The sequence below is a fragment of the Chamaea fasciata genome, unplaced genomic scaffold (genome assembly GCF_029207755.1).
Source record: "Chamaea fasciata isolate MVZ Bird 193981 ecotype frontalis unplaced genomic scaffold, bChaFas1.0.hap1 SCAF_1, whole genome shotgun sequence".
NCBI lineage: Eukaryota > Metazoa > Chordata > Aves > Passeriformes > Sylviidae > Chamaea > Chamaea fasciata.
This window is the reverse complement of record NW_027094086.1, coordinates 90922192-90943438: the sequence shown is the minus strand read 5'-3', so window position 1 is coordinate 90943438 and position 21247 is coordinate 90922192. Positions and strand designations below refer to the sequence as shown.

At 40.6% G+C, this 21247-nt stretch overlaps 1 protein-coding gene across 4 annotated transcripts in view; it reads left to right on the top strand.

Annotated features, from left to right (window-relative positions):
• Positions 1 to 280: 280 nt before the first annotated feature.
• KIF13A (kinesin family member 13A) overlaps positions 281 to 21247 on the top strand; it is a 104784-nt gene continuing 83817 nt past the window's right edge. For all 4 annotated transcript variants that reach the window (XM_066189026.1, XM_066189018.1, XM_066189009.1 and 1 more), the window contains exons 1-2: positions 281 to 635; positions 862 to 952. In XM_066189026.1, the coding sequence (XP_066045123.1) occupies positions 581 to 635; positions 862 to 952 (146 nt within the window). In that variant the 5' untranslated portion in view covers positions 281 to 580. The remainder of the gene's footprint in view (positions 636 to 861; positions 953 to 21247) is intronic.

Here is a 21247-nt window from a genome sequence, read left to right as displayed (position 1 = left end):
GCCCGCGGCTGTATCCCGCTCCCGCAACACCTCGGCTCCCTCCAGCGCCGCCTTCCCGCGCGGCGCGCATCCCTCCGCGCGTGCTCCCTGGGAAGCGGCGGCTGGTCGAGGATGGGGCGGGGGGAGAGGGAGTCTCCCCACGCCCCCGTGCCGAAGGCGCTCGGGTGTTTCCGTCGCTCTCCGGCACCACCGCCTTTCCCCGCCCTCTCGCCGCCTCCCTGGGCGCCCGCACTCCCGGCGGCGCGGCGGGAGGAGGAGGCGGCGGAAGATGGCGGTGGGGATTGGCAGGGAGGCGGCGGCAGCAGCGGTTCTGCAAGCGAGCCCGTCGGCAACCAGCGGCGGCGCGGACCGCGGCTGAGCAAGGCGGCGGCTGGGGCTGCGCCACCACCGCCCTCCCCGGCGCCGGACCCTCCTCCTCCTCTCCTTCCATCCCTCCCTCCCTCCCTCTGTCGCCTTCCCCGCCTGCCCCGGCCCTCCGCCCTCGCGCCCGGCCCGGCATGGACGCTGGCGCTCCGCCGTGTCGCTGCCGCCGCCGGCGCTGAGCGGGGCCGCCCGCCCGCCGCTCCCGGGAGCGGGGAAGATGTCGGACACCAAGGTGAAAGTTGCCGTCAGGGTCCGGCCCATGAACAGGAGAGGTAACCGGGGTCTGGGGGCACCTCGGGGCGGGGGCGGCACCGGAGCGCGGCGTCCCCCCGCGTTCTGTCCGGGCTGGCGGGAGGACGAGCCCCCTCGCCCGCCCCCCGCCGCCCCAGCCCCTCGCTCCCGGGGGAGCCGGCGGGGGCCGAGCTGCACCGGCGTGCCGGGAGAAGGGGGGTCCGCTCCCTCGCCCTGGCTACAGCCCCCCGCCGTGTCGCCTTGCAGAGCTGGACCTGAATACCAAGTGCATCGTGGAGATGGAAGGGAACCAGACTGTGCTTCACCCGCCGCCTTCCAACGCCAAGCAGGGAGAAAGGTAAAACCCCGAGTCGCCGTGCCCCGAGTGAAAGCCCAGCCTCGGTTCCTCCGCCTCGCCCTCGCAGACGCCTCGCTTGGCTTTGTCAGGGCAGCAGCGGGGTCCCCAGGGTGTCGCTCGGTGCTTTTCGGGGCTGCGGCGGGACGGAGATGGCGAGAGGCGAGCGCTGACCGGGGCTGCTGCGTTGGGCTTGCATCCATGGGGAAGTAAGGGTAGGTGTTTTACCTGGCTTCCTGGGGGAGTCGGAGGTGCCCAGTGTGGAGACAGGAGATCCCTCTTAGTCTCCCCGGTTTAGAAGTTGATTCTTGATTGACTGCTCAAAAAATAAATTGTTGAGCAGGTAAGGACTTAGACTGTGCGTGCTGTTTTCAGAAATTTCCCTTGAGTGGAGGCTGTTAACAACTCGGTGTAACCTGTGGGGGAGCAAGAAGCAGAATCTGATTTTTATGCTACTGATAGATTTTTTTTTAATATAACTTTGTTTACTAGGTTTTAACCTATTTGCATTTGAAAGGCTGTAATTGCTAGATCCTTTATTAATTCAGTGTTGTTCTGTGAAGTAGCCTATGAGAATATGCTAAAATAATTTTGAAATCTGGCGTTTAGTTGTGATGCCCCAGTAAAGAATACCCTTGGAAAAAGTCCAAAATACTGATGCACTAGACTGTAAAAATAGATCAGAACAGGAAAAGATTTCTTTCCTTTGAGGGAGTGTGGGGAAAGACTGGGAGGTGCAAGGGGAATAGTTACGTTGTATGCTTGTGTGTTCAGTTATGTTGTATTCTTATCTGCTCGGTTACCTGTTGACTGCTCAAGTTCAGTGGGTATGCTAAATGCATTTAATGTGGAGTGAGAAATCATTTGAATGGATATGGAGATTTTCAACCTAGCACCTTCCTACTATTTCAGCCTTTTTAAAAAATATTTGTGACTCAGTTCTTAAGAGTTATGAAGAAACTGTAGTGTGAGAGTATTTTTTTTTTTTGCAAAGGCGGAGTATCATGCTTTTATAGCTTTCCAGCAGAAAAGGTTGAGACCTTTTCTATTCTTACGTGTCCAAGGTGTGACGGTGCTTCTCACATAAACCCACATACTAGAATCTAGCTGCAATCACACCAGTTTATTTTAGATCCTGTTTGCATTGTCTTCAGAACCATTGTTGTGGCTAAAGTGCTGGCCTGCATCTTGAAAGATCTGTGCTTGTTTCCTGCTTCTTTCAAAGATCTTTGTGTGATCTTTTATAAGTTGTGCTGCCTCTCTGGGTCTTAGCAGCTCATCTGTGAAATGGAAATCTTGGGGGTTTTTAATAACTATTTTGTTTTAGAATGTAAGGGTTTTTTTTTCAATAAACAGGAGTTTATTGCAGTGTGTATATATCTTCCATCACAACACTGCTGTAATAAGAAAAAGAAACTCCTCAAAGTGAGTGGAATTGTCACGTATGAAACATAAAATATACATAGAGTTTATAAAGCAAAAACAGAATTAAGGTTTAAAAATCATTATTTCAACAGACTTGAGAGTTTAAGGGCCAGGTAGTTTAATGAAGAGCCAGTAACGGTGGGAATTTTGCTTGTTGTGCGCATTGGCCCGCAGGTATACAGTGAGACTGCGCAGTGACCGTCTTTTGAGAGCTTGTGTGTCTTGTGTTTATCAGGCTTTAATATCTATAAAATACATAAATTCTCTTGGTGGGATCTGGCTTCTGTTTCTATGTCAAGAGCCTTGTGGGTGAGCTGTGACGCTTGTGTGCGACCTCACCGTCGGCAGCTGTGTTGGCAAGGGATAGCTGTCCTGCTTGCAGCACAGTGTGAGGCTGGAATTTGGCTGGCTGCTAACCTGTGTGTTTGAAACAACTGCCAGATGTGTTATTGGAAAGAACAGTCAGAAATACTGATCAGAAGTAACTCTCATTAGTGCAAACTGATAGTTTGGGTGCCTGTTTAACGGCAGACGTTTGGTGTAATGTGTCAAGGTGCCTCATGGGCTTTCTGGCACCTCATGGACATCCTTCAGTGCTAAACTGCTGGTTTATATTTTTTACTCAATATAAATAGTTCAATTTGTCATGATGAGAAATGGATTGAGAATGTTCTCCTGTGTGTACCCACCATAAAATGTCTGTATAAACTGGCTCTGAATCGCTGAGTAGTTGCTGCTTGTACTTGGATTGATGCCTTGGCAGGGTTAGAGATGTCAAACGGATTTTTGGTTTTCTTTGTGTAGCTTGTTTTTATATAGCTTAACTGGATTTTTCTTTCAGGGCAACCACGTTATTGCAAAAATGATTTAATTTGTTAGGGTGATTAATTGGTCTTTCTTTATTCTGTGCATTATTTTAATATTCTGTTTAGTCTTACCTTTCCCTTTTTGCGTTTTATCTTTTTATATGGAAATTTCCCTTTTCTAGCTGAATGGAAGTACAAGTTTGTGCTGCATTTTGGAATAAGAATAAGTAGCCTTCTAAAGCAAATTTGGTTTCCAGGGCTCCTTTTTTTAATTCAGCTGAAGCCAAGAGACCATAGGGTGTACTGAGTAGAATTCAGGACCATGCCCTTTATTTGCTTTGTTCTCTCAGTTATAATTTAAAAGGTACTGACAGAATTTTCTAAAGTAAAATTAGATAACTCTTTAATAATTATAAAATTATAAAATTTGCTCTTGGAAGAACATCCAAGTCTAGGAAAATCAGATTTTACTAGCTTTGCCTATGCTGTACAGAGTTTTTGAATTAAATCTAAATTCAGTTGCATTATTTTAATTAGTCTGTAGGCATTATTAAGGACAGTTCTGAAGGATTTTAGATGGGCAAGAAGTAATGCTAGTTTTACAGGTGATGTAAAAGGCCTGAAATCCCAGACAGTGCTGTCATTTGTCCAACTTTCATTATTGTATTAGAGGTAAAGTTGTAACCATAAATTAGATCAGGATTCTGACTGCATCTTCTAACTGCTAGACCACACAGCAGTCACACTGTAACAAACACAGCTACAAAACAGTAATTGTTACTAAATGCAAGTGTTCTGTCCTTTTATAAGGAGCAGGCCTGCTGTTGCCCACAGGCACATGACTTCTAGTGTTCTAAACTAATGAAGGAGGAAAACCAGAACATAGTAAAACTGAACAGTCCGAGTCCGAAAGGCACAGGAAAATCTTTAATCAACTGAAGTAATAGGAGACAGAGTTCAAAAAGGAATGGTTTTCATTAGCTGCTATCAGGTATAATCTCTGGTGCTGGCAAAGTTTTTAGAAGTTCATTGTTGGACTTCATACCTTTAACCCATGTTTTGCTTTTACTGGTAACAGTAGTTTCCTTTATATATGCTGAAGTATGCTTGTGTGTTCGTTTAGTTACCTCTTGTGTCTCTCAGCCATTTCCTTCCCAAACCAATATAGATTTCCATTTCTTCCCAAGAAGAAAGTTTCTGAGAACTCTGATTTTTTTTCCTGTCTTTTACTGGGAACCTGAATTTCCTTTCTCAAAGTACTTTCTTCACAGAAAAAAAACCCAGCTTATTCTGAGTTGTAGTCTTTTAGAAATGGGTGTTCTGTTTCAGAGCCAATTGAATACGTCCTACTGTCCTGCTATAAATGTTTGTGTTTGGTTGTTGGCAACAAGGTGCAGTATTAAAATGTAACTATGAGATAATTAGAGTATGGAGTAACAGACAATCCTGCTAAATGATTGAGTAATTTTTTACAGTGGAAATTTCACATCTCTCTGTCTACTAAAGATCTGACTTTACATTATGTATGTTATTTTTCAGTAGGACAAATGAGGTCTTGCTGGGCTAGTTCCTCCTCTATTTCTGATTGTTAAAATATGCTTTCCTTCTTTCCTTCCTTTCCTTTCAGCTACACTTTTTAACACATAGGATCTGAAATGTTTTATTTTAGCTCCCTGATAACAGTTCTTCATGACATGATTTTTCCTTTAGTAAGCAAAATATTTGTCTTGACAGAAATAAACAAGAACCATGGAGACAGTAGAACTGAAATGCTATTTCATCTGTAGTTTCAGCTGAAATGCAAATTCATTTATTGGGCAATTCATTCCATTAGAGCACAGTAGCCTGTTGCAAACTTTGCCTTAGTAAAAATCTCAGAGCACAAGATAAGAAAGACATCCTCAGATTATAGAACTCAACTCAAAATCTCACTTTTTTTCCAGAAGTATCTTTCTCACCTGTCTTAACTCTTAAAAAAAGCCCCAGCATGTCGGGATTTGTTTGTTCTGTCCTCTTCCATCCTCATTTTTATAAGACAAGTAGCACCAAAGCCCGATTCTACTTAAAAAAAACCCTTTTCTTACAGTACTAAATGACTAAAGATTCCAGAATATATGGGGACTTTCTCTTTTTTTTTCATAGGTTTAAGCTCTTTAATAAAATAAATAGCTGGGAACAGATGTGTGTGCATCTATCTAGTTTTTGTAGGTCATAATACTTTCAAAGATTAATATCTGAAGCACAGATTTCATCCTTAGGCAGTTTGTCCTAAAACTCTTGTTTCCAGATAACAGCTGTTGTTCCTTCTGCTTTGGAGTAACATGATTTTGGATGGTCTTTAGTACATGATCCTTCCCGTGGTGGTTGCAAAACTAGTTCACAGTTTTGATAGTACTATCAAAAACTAGAACTATCAAAAAAGTTGACAGTTTTTGATATGTTGGTTTGAATAGCATCAGAGATGAGAGAAGAGTGCTGTTGAAGGCCTTCATGATCATGGTAACTTTTTTAAACTGAAACTTCTGGAAGCTGAAGTAGGACAGCTGCTAATTAGTTCTGTGTCTGAAGGAATGACCGACCAGATCACGTCTTTGATGTGTGAACTTCAAATCATTACCTGTTGGAGGTGGATCATAAAACAGGAGAAGGCAGCAACTTTTATCTTTGCAGGAAGTTGTAAAAGTAATCTGACTTTGACCTGTCTAACTTTCCTGTCAGACATCAGTGTTCAGGATGTGAGCTGTTAGTTTTGAACCTTGGCAGAGGAGATGGATGTGAATTATGAAATGTATGGTTGGAAAATGTCATTTGGGAAAGTACTTTTGCATTGCTTTAATCCATTCATGCCTCAGATGCAACATTAGATGCAGTCCCTTGAAACTGCTGCTCTAAAATTCCATGTAATTCGGGACACAATGAGGCACAAATTTGTAGTCCAAAGTACTGTGTGATATGGCTCTTGGTTCTTTGTGAGGTGACCTGAACTGTAAATGCAACATCCATTATTTTACCATGTTTATGAAATCCAGACTGCTGATAGGACCTTGGGATTTGCTCTTTAAATGTGATTGCTAGAGGAAACTACTGTTGGAAGCTGTTGGGGTTGTGGGTAAGCAGCCTGTAGTACTTAGCTGGCAAAATTTCAGAATAAAAATAGATAAAGCATTTGAGGAGAAGGAGAACTGTTCTTAGAATGACCATGTTTAGGCAATCGTTGCTTTGTAGCCATTCTGTGCTTTTGGACTACTGAGTATTATGTTCAAATATTTCTGAGTAGAACACAGTCAAATGAGGTGCAGCTTCAAACCTGTGCAGTTTTTCTCTTTTGCTATGTTGGAAGTACCTAAGTTGTGGGACAAGAAAATATGTGTAAAAAGATCAGTAGGTCTATAGACATACTTTGCTTCTGTGTTTAAAAGGTACAGCTATGCATGCATATGTTTGCAGCACCCAGGGGCTGGATTTGAGTTCTGGTTGTCAATACATGTTGAATATGTTATCTATTGAAATGAATGATGAATTTTTAAAAATTGCAGCTCTCTTAAAACAGAGAGGTTTTTTTGTCCTTTTTTGGGAGATGTCAGAACTAAAGGAAAAGTGGTTTTTTTACCTCCTTACCCTTTAGTGTAAATAGAGACAGTTGTCTTGTTTTGAAAACAAGATTCTCCGCTCTGTTGTGTGTCTAATAGGTTTATTAAATGTGCACGTGGTAGGACGCCAGACTTCTAATTCACTGTACTTTAATAGTTAAAAAACTTAGAGTTAAATGATGCTTGTAAACATGTTGTGACCCAGGTGTGGGTTAGATTCAAGATACTTCAGGAAGTGCTTAAGAAGTGCCGGTGCTGCAGAACTGGAGCTCGGGGAGCAGCCATGCACACCAGTTGCCCTTGTGTGCAGGTCTGTGTGCAGAGCAGGGCTGGGGTGTGAATCTTGGCACAAAGTTTCAGGGACAAAGCGAATCCCTTCTCGGTCTGATCAGGCCTGCAGGGCAGCATGTGCAGGCAGGCAGCTGCTATTCAGGCATTCAACATGGTGGTACTTCTAGTAATAAGATTAAAGCTAAATCTTTAAATTGACAAATGCACTTGTTGCTATTGTGTTTGAGACTTCATCAGATTTGAGCTCCTGCGTTCCTCTGGTGCAGACTGAGTAGTGGTGGCTGCCTCTGGTTGTGGTGCCAGTGTCGCCTGCACGGACGGACTGTCCTTAATGATGGGAAAGTAGTGCAGTGCCTTTGCTTATTTGGCCCGCCCTGGGCATGGTTTGAATCTATTAATGGAAACAATTACTGCCTGCTCTAGCAAGATGCCAACTGCTGCAGCAGTGCTGTGCAGATGCTCTTGCTTAACTGAGTAGTTTCTCTGGTTGTTTGATATTTTGGGAGAATTTCTGTTACTGATGGCAGAGTGGAGAAGGCTCTTTAAGGAAGTTTGAAAGTGTTGGCTGGAGACAGTGAGTGCAACCCACAACAAAAAGGCCCCTGATGTGCAATGGTGTGCACCACAGGACTCAACTCTTGAGTTAACTTGTGACCCAAAGCACCAGGTTGACTAAAACAGTTGTGTCCTTGCATGGAAGTAATGTTGCTCTGTGTATTATAAGAGGCAGTACGAGGGCCATAAGTTGGCCTAGCCAGTACCTGACTTTGTATGTCGATATGAAATTGGTCATTAGAGTTTGAGGCTTGGTGGAGCTTGGGCTGATCGTCTGTGCCTTTGTGGTTCTTCTGTGTGTGAAGCTTGAGATGTGTGTGTGCGGGGGGATGATAGAGGAGCTTGGTAAATTATCTTAGAATACGAATGTCAATCAGAAAAATGCATTGCTGACAGGAGTTGAAAATCAATGACTTGAGCTCAAGATATCCATGTTGATGAAGAGCAGGAGTTACACAGGCTGTTTTCAATGCCAGAGGAGAGTGTTCCTTTATGTAATTTCTCATTTTGGGTGAAGAGTGAGTAAGTGGCTTTCTGGTAATGTTGTGCTCGCTTAGTGTTATCATCTGTAATTCTGGCCTTTATTTTTGACTGTTGCCTTCTAATATAAAAACAATAGTTTAAAAACCCAGTCCTCAGCCTTCAAAACATCTATAAATTCATAACCATATTCTGAAGCAGTATATTCTGTAGTCATCAGCCACACCCTAAATTTTGGCATTTTGTTATATCCTAAATAGAGAGATCCTGACGTACATACTTACCAAATACTCCTGCGAAATCTTTGGATAATGTGAAGCTGGTGGCTTGTAAGGTGGAACTTTTTCAATAGGAGGTAATTTGAATGTTCTGTCTCATTTCACTTGGATCACTATAGGGAAGTCTGCATAGTCACAGCCCCTCATGAAGTCCCTAACAGCTTATCATCCTACAGTGACTTATTTGTTACTTAAGTGTTATAACTCGGGACAGAAATTTATACCACAACTACTGTTTTGACAAATGAAGGCATGAATATATTTTGGTGCTTATTAATGGTACAGGGCTTATTTTGAAGTGTATGTGTCAGCACAGCAGAGGAAAGGTGTGCCTGAAACATTTCTGGGTGCTTGTGGTAGTGTGTGGTAACTAGCATGGGTAATGATGCTGCAGATGGGTGCAGAGAGGCTTACTGTGCACTAGCAACAGGTTATGTACTCAGCTCTTTCTTAAAAATGAGTCTCCACTAAGCCTGTGCTGTTGCCTCTACATGTTCAGTAACAGCACAGACAGCAGGCTAGTAGTGACTGGAGATTCATGGTGTCACTGCATCTTCTTTTTGCAGTGTGTATGTATATTCCAAGAATTTTAAGCATTTCATGAACATGAATCAAAGCAGCTGCTGTGGCTGGAATGGCATGCTTATCTCTGCATGTACTTAGGAAGATACTGCTCCATATGTTTAAAAAAGTGCCAGGGTGCATTGTGAACTGTAAACTTTCTATGAAGTAACTTGATGCTTTGTTTTAAAAGCACATTGCTAAAAATGTCAGCACTTGAATATTTTTTTCTGAATTTTTTTTTGTATTAGAGAATATTTTAGGCTTACAAATACAATGAAAAAAATACACATCAGCTTTTATTTGTTGAGCTTACATTTTCTTAGTTTATTCCACAGTCTCTTCTAAAACACAATTGTCAGTCCCAATTAAATAGTGTACAAAAGCCTCTAGACAAGATCAAATTTTCTTCTAGTTTAAGGCTTCAAAATTCTGAATCTGTGTCTTGAGCTACTGCAATAATTTTTCTAGTGTTAAATGCTAGTATGTAGAGCAGTCTGTTTTGCTTAATAATTCTTACATGATGACAAGGAACAGCCGATCTTAGATAAGAAACTGGAGGATTTGATACTACTTGTCATGTGGTTTCCACTTTCTGTCTGCCTTCATTATTAAAACCATGTCCAATGTAGCTGAGGTGGCCGTTCATAAACCTGTTTCTTTCAGAGTTGAAGCAAAAAGGATCATGTGAGGTGGAAGGGGCAATTTATCTGCCAAACAAGTTGACTTGTATGGCTGTTGGCACTGGCTGCAATGCAATTTTTGAAACTTCAGAGTTCTTATTCTTGTTACTTTAAATTCGGTTTTACTTTGTGATTCAAAAGCCCAGGCTTGTTTTACAGTTGACAAGCTTTTGCAAAAGATAAATCAACAGAGCATTCCAGTGGAGGCACAGGGCTGGTGGAAGTTCTACTGGCAAAGCTGCTTTATGGCCCTGAATGTGCAGCGTCCTGTTCTGCTTTGGAAACTTTCTTTGTCAGCATCTATCAATGTGAGTTTTTTAGACATGCAGTGTGATGCGAGTCTGCAGTGCTCCAGACTTGTTTTGGCTCAGTAGTGCCACCTCCCTGAATGATGCAAGTCCTAAACATTTTGATGAGTTTTGGTATTTTTTCCTTCCTGTCATACTGTGTTGTCATTCTTTATTTTGAGATACTTCTCAATTTCTTTTAGACTTCAAATACATCTTCAGAGAATTTTATCTAGCAAAATCAGACTGAAATAGAAATTGGCCTTTGGTAAAACAGAGAAATATTCATTTATTCATTGTATGTAGCTGAAGACATTAATACATTACTTATATATCCTCTGAATGCTCAGCAGCAAGTAGTTGAGTTTGAATATGTTTTCTTTAGAAGAGACCTGTACAGTTATGTAAGGGAGTAAGAGCAGAATGTATTTGCAGACCTCCTGCACTTTGCTGTTTTATTACATTGAGATAAAAATATGGTTCTGAAAGTTTTGTTTTAAGTGTGTAATGGGCTATCATCCCAGCACTCATGTTTTGCTGTTTTAGAGCTTCTTTCTGGGTCCACAGCAGATATGCTATTCTGAAACAAACTCTCTGGAAGGCAAGCTAGTGTTTTCCATAGTGCCCGTTACATTTAAGAAGAAGGAACTTCTGAATAGTTCTAATTTTTCTGGTGTAAATCTAATCCTTATACCTGCATTTTTGGTAGGAGTGCCCTTGAGAAATGCTGCTTCAGTGTCTGCAGAGAAACTGACACATAAGGTAACCCAAGAAATGGCTTGTTAATGGATTTGCTGCTGACGTGGTAGAACGCATAGGGAAAGGATACTTGGGAACCAGGACAATGAAAGGCAGAAGAGAACTGCAGAAATGTTTGCCCAACAACATGATGAAACTCCTTAAAATACGTGTTGGAGAAAATCAAACCAACCGACAACCTCTTCCCTCCCCCCCCCCCCCAAAAAAAAAAAAAAAGGAAAAAAAAAAAAAGCTTTTTTTCCTCCTGAAAACCTGGCATTCTCTGGGGTGGTACTAGTCTTCATGGGTGTTCTGGTTGAGATCCAAACTGAAAACAAAAAGGAAAATCAGTTATTGTAAACAGACCATTGAACACTGGGCAGCTTGCTATGTAGCTTCCTTGTCAAGAGCTTCCAAGTCCTTAGAATGTTTATTGTTTGAGGTGTTTATAACATTGTAGCTAAGTCCATGGCATGTTTTAGTGCATGGCTGTAATCCGTATTTTAACACTGAATTTTTACTGTTTATTACATTAAATGTCATGAATGAGAACCTTTGTAAATTGACTGTGAAATAATCTTAACGGGAGACAACTTGTGTGTCCATCAAAAGGATGATGAAGTGTGTTTGAAGATGGAGCATTTAAGTGTTCTTCTCAGGTCTCTTTCAATGGAACAGTAACTTGAATATTTTAATAAATTTAGTGGACATTCTGTCTCTCTTAGCGCTGCAGTTCCATGATTGGATTCCTCTTTACTGTCAGAATTGCTGGGTACTGAAGGAGGGAGATAGATGTCTGACTTCTGCATGGTGAAAGCTAGAAGTTAGCTCTTGACGGTTCTATTTTCAAGTTCTCAGCAGGGTGTGGTGGATGAAATACTGAACCTGGATATACATCAGTCTAATCTCTCCTTCCTTGTTTACTCCTTGGGGCAGTCTGCATCCTCTCAAGTAGTTTTTGAAGTTTCAGTTTTGCCGATGTGACTGTGACATTGACACTCTTTGTTACGGATGCTAATGCTGTCCTTGCTGCCATCTACACTCACAGATAGAAATTTTGTGTGTGCTCTGAGGAATGTGGTGTACCTCTGTTTGGAATTTCAGGGTGTCCTCTTGCAACTTTGGGCTAGTTTAAACCCAGAAATGCAGACTGGCAGTGTTGAGCAGGCTGAATGCACTTAGTGTTTTGCAGAACACTTATGTTTTCTGAATTATGGTTCTGGTGTGTGGTCTGACCTGTACTATTGGTTGCTATTTCAGAATTTCTTACCTGAGTGAGGAAGAAATCCATGGCTCATGTGCAAGATAGATCAAATAGACAAAGGAGCAAATGCTATTTTGTGTTTGTCTCCTGTAGCATTTTTGGTTGGTTGGAGTTATTTTTTTAGTTTTTTTCTCTTAAAGTACTGTTAATCAAAAAATACTTGAAATGGGATACCTGCCTTAGCTGCTGCTTCTCTTGTAGCATGCTCTTTCAATTTCATGTCTTAGTTTGCAGGTGTAGTAGATGAAAATAAATTAAACTGGTGTGGAATTACTGATCAAACAACATGTCTTAGCCATTTTTTAGTAGAATGGCTATTTAAGTAAAAAGGGAAACAGCTGACTCCTTATTACATTGAAAATTCAGATCTGAGGATTGCTCTGACTTAAAATACTAGTGATGATGGTCAGAGTGGGAAAGCTACGCTGAAGAATCAGCGTGATAAACTTTTAAAATAATTTTGAACTTAATGCTGTGTTTGTCAAACCTGAGTTTTGTTTGCAGTATTGCTCCTCACCTACTTTGCTCCTTCACATTCTTATCCTAGTGTTACTAACCCAGAACTGCTGACCTCATTAATGCAGCTCCCTAATTAATGTAATGCCTATCAGAGTTCAGAACCTGCGTGCCCTTTCATATGACTTTTCAGGGTGTTTCAGACAGATCTGCTTGCTCAGAGTCTTTCTTGTTCCTTAACATATGCCTTCTCGTTCTCTTCTAAGGATTTTTGTCAACTGTTTGAGAGACCACATGTAATTGTGCTTTGTTTCTTCTTGTTTTGTGTAACTCTATTCACTATGCAGGCAGATCCCTGGGTAGATCATTTAGGCCGTGGGTTATTTATGGCAGAGATAATTAGCTGAGTTGCAGCTCCTGAAACAGAAGAATTGCAGCTCAGTGTCGTGGAAGTTTAGCTGATAAGCTTTGTGGGGCCTCAGCTCCTCCTGTGCAGAGTCAGATCAGGAGACTCAGTGCTGGACTCCCACAGTCTGGGTGTCTAGCAAAGCTTCATTAGCCTGTGCTGCCCTTGCTGTACCTGGTGTTTGTGGCAGTGTTGGAGTCAAGATCAATGCCAGGGACAGGAAAGGGCAAAAGGTAGGTGGGTGTGGGCCTCCACCACTGCTCTGATAGTTCAGATGCAGTGCAAGATGAGCACATGTTCAGGAAACGAGGCAAACCTGATGGGGAGTCTCCTAAAACTCATGTATGAGAACGGGCTATATAGAGACATCTAATGGACACCGTGGTGTTGATTTGGTGTTTGGGAATACCTGCAACATGCCTCTGAGTGTACACTCTGTTATCAGGGATTTTCTGTTTCCAGAGTGGTTCAGCCTACTCCCATCATGAGTGGTAGAGCTCACTGCAATTGCAACACAGATGGTACTAAATGGAACTATAAAGCTGTGTCTTAAATAGTATTAAAAGTATTTTGTTGAATACTAGAAACGAAGTAGTTGAAATACTTTGCCAAAAAGTGGGGTAACGCTCACAGATTGATTTAAATACACCTGTTGACCTTACTGATTGAGCTGAACGTTAAGTTTAAAGCACAGTTATTTGCAGTACCAGGAGAAAAGCAGTCATCAGGAAGGAATACATTTTTCACAGTTTTCTCATTCTATGAAGGAGACTTCCCATTGTGTAACTGCAGTACAGCATCACTGGCAAACACTTCATATCCCAGTGCACGATCCCAGAAGTCCCTTCTTAACTGCCTCTGAGAGGGTGCCAGCACAGCCCACAGACTCTCCTGCAGCCTCTGGGTCATCATGCAGGGGGCTGGGCCCAGTAGCCAGGCCTGATTTATCACCCTGCAGACTCTTTAAACATACAGAGCTAATCTGAGTACTAAACCTTGTAATTTCTGTGCAAGCAGATCCATAGATAAAGTTTATGCCTTTTTCTGTTCTCCTCAAGATTAACTTCCTTCTTTTTCTACCATTCGTTCTCCTGACCTTCTACCTGCATTCTCCCATGTTCTTTAAAGATGACATGTAAAATGTTATCTCCAGAAATGATGGTGCTTCAGAATAGAGCTTGAATGCTGTTAGCAACTCCCAGCAACACTCTGCTGCTTACTCTAAATTGGAAGCTTTGATTATATCTAACCATCTGTAGTTATTATGGTAGTGTGTGTGTCACTCATGTGTCAGCTCTTTTGTCTTTCTATGTCTCACTCCTCTGAGTAACTTCCCTTATAGTAAGTACTCATTGACAGGGTTTGGGGTTTTTTTATCCTATTACTAATTGCTTTGTATTTATATTTTTGTATGCTAATTGATAAATATCTTCCTCCTGCTCTGAAATATGTCAGGGCTGACAACTTAATTTGATTTTAAGACATCTACTTCAGAATTTGGTTGCTTTTTGGTTTTTGTTGGGTTTTTTCCTGCTGCAATAAGGCAAATCTCATAGCAGAATAAATTTTTTCATAACGCAGTTATGCTTAGTATACTGCTGCTGAATGTAAAGGCCTCTGTATTTCTGCGGGGTGGTATAGACTCTCCCATCCTCAAATTCTCCTCTTAAACTGGAATGCTCCTTTGCCCACAGTATCCATGCTGAAGCTGTTCCCTTTTTAGTGCCTGATCAGGCGCTTTCCACTGCATGAAAGGGTCCATGCACCTTCTCTATCTTTAGGCTTTGATTCGTCTCTTTGCCACCTTTTTGCTTTGTCTTATGCCCTGAGTTAAAAAAAACCCAAACCTGGCTGGGCTCAGTGTCTGGGTTTTTTTCCTGCACAGTGAATCTGCAAGATGGCCGAAATTCTCACAGGTAATGGCAGTTGGAAGGTATTTCAAAAAACTTCTACCTTTCAGTATAACAATACAGTAGTGTTCCACTCTTCATAAATAAATATTTTTAAAAGATAAACCTGTCTCTGCAGACTGAGATCACAACTCTAAAAACATTTTGATGGGGTATTGTTAGCAGCAAGCCAATGAGGGAAAAACAGTTCCAGTAGGAGTTAAAGAAGAATGAACAAGTTTTTAAGAAAGAAGGATTACCATATCTCTGAAATATTTGAGCTGTATCTAGGCTTTGGATAAAATTCCACTGGGAATACTGCCTGTTGTTTGAACATGTATTTTTAAATGTCAAAGTATGTGTAGAAAGAAACAAATTGTTTAAGGAAAAAACTATTTTCTGACAGCGGCACACTGTGCAGGCTGCCAGTCAGAGTTCCTGTGATGGTGTCTGCTATCAGTAAGTGTGAGAGTTGCATAGTGTCAGAAGTCAGTTTGGGAAGGTGATTATGATGACTGGTAATCTTTGAGTGAAGTGTGTCAGGAACTAGGTAGCAAAGTTTTTGATTTTGTCACTATGGCTTTTAAACTATGATAGGACCTGAAAAGATACAAAATCAATTTTTTGTTAATTATTGTAGCCCTGTGGAATTTTAGAGGCTAGATTCTTTAGCACCCTATTTCCGATTGTCAGTTCATTGTGTCTGTACTCTCTGTCACTGTATCTCTCAGAGCCTAACACCAGCTGCTATGGTAGAAAAGAGGAGATGTATCCATCTTTCTTGTAGTGGCTTTGAATATGAGAATAATAATTTTGCCACCAAAGTCAGCATGCCACTGCAGATTCACTGGGCAAGTTCTGTGGAGAAAGAAGCTGTTGATCCCAGCTAGATGTTTTTCAGAGCAAAACCCGCTAGGACTTGTTTCAAGCATGCTGCAGTGTTTATGTGCAGAGCAATGCGTGGAATAAATTGGCGATCAGACGTTTGGTGAAGCATGTGACAAGAGTTACAAGAGTAGTTGGGCTGGGCATGCTTTTATGAAACGTTGGGATTTTGAGGAATGGGACAGGCTTGAATTCAAAATTGAAATAGATTTTTAATGTTTCTCTTAAATTTACATTTGAAGTGGTTTTTGTTTGGTTTGGGTTTTTTTGTAACAAAGGCTGCAAAAGCTTAAATACTTATTTTCAGAGTTTTAAAGTTTACAAGTCAAAAACCAAAAGAGGAATCCAGATATTTTAGTGAGCAAATGTAGTAGTAAGCTGTAGATTTCTGTAGGTTGTATACAAGTTGTGGTTTTAAAATATTGTTAAAAACCAGTGCATTACTGGTTTTAGTTTGGGCTTGTTTTTTAGTTTTTACATAGAATTTGATATAATGTTTTTAAAGTAGACATTATATAGCTCCTATTTTCCATCCCTTTGCCAGAATTGCCTTTTCTGAGCACTTAATTCTCTGGAACCTGAAAAACAGGTGAAGATTAATCAGTTCTGACCATGTTCTTGCTGTCAGAAGGGTATTTTTTATCATGTTCCAAATTTTCTTGAACAAAGTGTTCCAGCTGTCTTCATTCAGTAAAGATACCATCAATTACAAGCAATTAACAGGTCAAATCAGATTATGATCTGTGGGTTTTCTTTTTGAGAGGCAAGATGATTAAAATGTCTGTTGTAATCTAATAATTCTGCATATGGCAGATCCAACCTGAGGTAGTTTCCGAAGAAGAAAAATGTCTTGTGGATGCTCTTTCATATTGAACATTAAGAGTTTAAAAGGTCAAGATATGAATGAGTGCTGAAATTCAACAAGTTGATGAGAGGCCAGATTACTTTGGCTTAGTAGTTATATCTCTCCCATGCACCTTCTTACTTCTGGCTTTTTGAAATGAAGTGCTGCATAACTTACTGCTGAAAGTTTCCACAGAAAAGTGAGTGAAACTGTAGACCATTAACTTGGGACTGGACGAATGTCTGAGCCTGAACTCGAGTGTGGTCAGGTAGTGCCTTGTGCATCAGGTGAGGTAACATCAGAAGTTACTACCCGTCAGCTATTTAATACTGTGCCCTGAGAGGTAATGTCAGTGTCAGTGAGGTTCTTTGTATTTCAGTTAATTTTTTTTTTCAGCTGTAATACTTAGGTTTTAAATAAGAATATTAAAAAATAGGTATTTTACTGTTCTAATGGTAGGTGGATAATTTTATACAAGGAACAGAAGGTTTCATATTGTACTAAAGACTAATAGCTGAAAGTTCAAGTCCAGTGAAGGGTTTGGGGTTGAGAGGGGGAGGCTAGAAGTGCATTTACTTAGTTATTGGAAGAAACTGCTAAAAGAAAGAAAGAATATATCTGCTAACTTGAGGAAACAAGATAGGTCTTTCCTTTTGCCTTTGATCACTCAGTGCTTCTCCTGTTTCTGGATTGTATGAGATTGGGTGAGACAAGTCGGTTGCCTTTCTGAAGTGTGGAATACTTTGACCTCCTGCTCCTTGGACAAAGCTGGGATGGTGGTTACCATCTTCTGAGTTTCTGGTATCACAGAAAAAAATCTTCATTCTTCAAGGCCTGCACTAAGAACTACATCTGCAAAATTTTCTTTTTTTAATACTGTGTCTCAGGTTGATGGTGATGTGGAATACTGGTCAATCATGAAAATTAGAGTAAGAATTTTTAAAATGTGAACAATTTTTTCTGAGCCACAGTATGGGATTTCCCAGGTTTGAGAGAACATATATGGTAACACATTTTGCTAACTATCAAATATGAGGTGGTAATTACCTTCTTTTCATTGCCCATCTCTATTAGCTAGGATCACTTTCTTTTAAAAGTAGCTTTTCCTTTGGTATTTGTCTGCCCTGTGTATTTGGGCTCAGCCGTTTAATGAAAGATAAGAATCAGAGATGACTTCTAGATGTGAAAAATTGGAATCATTTGCAGGCAGAAGGTTGACCACTGAGATACCACAGCTTTGGACAGAAGCTGTAAGGAGGACAAAAGATAAAAGAGCATTGTGTACTATGAGCTGTGTCAAAGGGGTTTCTTACAAAGTGTGTAGATGTGAAAGAAAAGTTTTGGGGAAGCATAGTAGAATCAAAAGCTGGTAACAGTTCACAAGAGAATTTCTACTGCATTTGTCCATTTAATAAGATAAATTGTTCAAGTTGTGTTTCCTTGGTGTTTGTGCTTACTGCCGCCTACAGTAACATTTCTGTGACTTCAGAGGGAAGGGAGAATAGAAAGCCCAGTGCAATTGTTGTTAAATTTCATCCTTACTGTCTCCCAGATTATAGTCCCAAAATTCTGCAATTTGCAAGCAGAGGAGCATAAAATTCTCCAGTGTGTATTTAAGATGACAGATTGCTTGAGCAATCCCAGTAGTTTGTCTTGTCTGTTTAAATTACAAAATGACATGTAAAGTCTGAATCATTGTGCAATTAAGTGATGGTTGAGTGATAAAAAAACTGTCTCATGAACACTTGCTTCAGAGATGCTCATTCTTCAGTTGCCTCTAATAGCATTAGAGAGGTCTCTGATTTTAGAAATTTATTTTGGTTTGTATACAGGAAACAGCATATTGCCTTGATGGAGCAGCTTTTCTTTTTTTTTTTAAGTAATTTTGGCTCAGTTGATAGACATATTTGAAAAAAACTCCAGCCTGTAATTGTGAGGCTTTTTGTGATTATTATTAAAAACAGGTGTCAAGTAAATAGTCATGATTTTTTTTAATGGTGAAAAGGTTATGGAGAGGCTTAGTAGTCTCTCTGAGGTAAGCAGAAACTTTGCTATGCAAGACTGCTGTTAACGAGCTCGACTTTTATTATTGCCAGCTGAACAAGCAGCTCAAAGCAGCTAACAGAATTTTATATTAGTCCTATACCAGCTGGAGTCAGCACAGATGGTAGTAATAGTTTCCATCACAGTGCGGAGATAAATGGCTGCTCTGTGGTGCCATGGAGGAGCGGTAAATAGACATCCCAAGTAATGCATTTACTAGTACTTATTAAGACATACTGAGTATCTGTAAGACCAAGTCCTGAATGTTAAATTTCTCTGAATGTTATTATGAACTGCCATGATGGGAAGAAAAACACCTTTTTAATAAATAATAAACTTACTTCAAGAAGGAAGTGATGTATTTGTAAAGAGACAAGGTTTATGGATGAGACAGTGAATATGTGCAGTTGCAGTAAATTAGGATCATCAGTGTCTTGGATTTGGAGGACAGAATTGCTGTGAAATATTTTCTTTTTCCTGAGCTTGTGGCAGAGGTGCAGATCAGAGACAAGGTTTCACACAGGGGCTGCAGGAGGTTTTAAATAGAATGGGCAGCGTTTAGCGTTGGAAGAAAAATCCTGTGATACAAATTGAAGCTTAGATGAGGTGATTTAGTTGGAATTGGGTCAGAAGGCACTGGTTGCTATTGGAAAGGGAAAATTGCTGTAAATCCCTTATCACAATTTTCTGAGATTATAGAAGTAATTTACAGTAATGAAGAATAGATGACTTCTAAAAGCTCTTCAGGAATTAGTTTGAAAAAAAAAGTTCACAAAGTAACTTGTCGGTTTTGACTTTTTGTGAATTCATAAACATTTGAAACTTGTTCTCTGAAGATATACATCTGCTTGTGTGTTGTTTGGGGTTTTTTTAACGATTTTTCCGGACTTAACTATTCTCTCGGTTATGGCATAGAGGAGAACAGGCCATTAAATAACTGCTTTGACTGTGGAGCTCTTTGCAGGATATGAGTAAAGCAGACAACTGAATTAACCTGGAGGGCAGAGGACTTTTTCATTGTTCCCTGCCAGGGTCACCAAGCCTCCCCTTAACTGTAGGCAGCAGGCAGAATCTCTGGCATCTCACACAATCCTACAGGTAAAATGAAGTGAGCACGTCTTTGGAACAGCTTCGGATTACAGTTGTTCACCTAAATTGGTTAATGGAGTTATATACTGGAAGAATATTTCTAAGATTGAGGTATTTAAGAATTCTTAGCACTTCTTCCACTGTTAATCTAGTATTGCTGTTGGCAATGAAAAAAGAGTGAAGGAAGGCTGGGTGTTGGTGTGTCTACTGCTGTTGAGCCCCAGAGACAACCCAATGTTGCCATGCTGTGCCTCCGTTCCGGAGAACAGTTACTGCCAAGGAATAAAATTTTAACTTTGGTTTTATGTTTGTGTGCCAGACTGACAGGTTTTGATAGCAAATTAAGGTGTATAAGAACAACAATCTTTCATTCAGGACAATCTGGGACATATTTTACTGTGCTGGATAACTCAGGTCTGACCATGAAAATATGATCAGCATTCACAGATTCCTGACGGATAGTGTATAGAGTGTACTTTTAAATTTTTTTTCCTTTTTCTTCATGTATGAAGTCTGTTTTTGAAAGAAAGTTGCTATAAGTGACATGTTTTTCCTAAGAAAAACTTTTCTGAGACAATTTATGAAATGGGCCAAGACAAGCTTAGTGAGATTTTAGGTTTGCAAAATCTACTTTTAAGCTTCTGAGTTTGTTGGAAACAACCACTTCACCCAGATTTCTCTGTATTATCTTCCCTGCTACTGCCTCCCCCAATTAAAACACACGTTTCTAAAGTCTCTGTTGGAGTTGTTGGCTTATTTGTCCCTGTGAAAGCTTAACTAGGAGATAGCTACTCATACTGCAGTAACGATAGGTTTACTTTAGATGTACTAAAAAGCTCTCTGGGACCAGCATTGGATGGATTTTATTCCTTTGGGAAATTAGTAGCCAGGATCCCAAGTTTACCACGGGTGCTGTCATTTGTCCATTGTTTGTCCCGAGGCGTGAAATAGAGAAAATGCAAGTTTAAATTAAAGTTCTTGCTGTTTTGGGGTCTGATGCAGACACATTTGTGGTCCTGTGGTTTTATAGATAGGTGTCTGTCTATGTTGGAAGTACCCTCACAAGAAGAAATGCTGTGTGCCAGTACTCGTTGTACTATTCAGAACTTAGACCTTTTTCCTGAAGTTCTCTGTTGTTTGTTTCTCTACCTTTTAAACAGAGAAATTAACAATCCCTGAAGTTGTTTTTGTTTTTCCCAGGCCTCTGATTAGCATAGTAAATATTCTTGAGTTGTATCACTTGTTTATACAGGGGGGTTTTTTACAGGTTTGCTGCATTTCTACAGCGCTTCCCTTTTACTGCAATTTAGTGTTATATTTGATCTGAAGTATGAAAGGTCTGGATGGGTGGTTCAAGGACTGGGTTGCTACTGAGGCAGGACTTCTGGTTAATTTTCATGCTAATAGTTAGAAAATACCAATAAGGAAACAATTGTTTTTGCTGGTAATTGTTCCTTTAAATGTTCCTTTGAGGCTGTTCCTTCAGGAGGAAGGCACGTGCTTTGATGGAGAATATTACAACATATTTCTACCACTTTTTCTGAGGAGAATCTTTAGGAAAATTATTAATTATCTGTGAAGTATTAATGTAGTGTGAGAAAGAAGAGCTCATCTCCTGTGGCTCCCATGTTGAAATGATGCTGAGTGTGCAGTTTTGGTGTTGTTTGTGCTGTGGGTTGAGCATTAATATGCAGTATATACATGTAACATGCCCCAGGACACAGACAC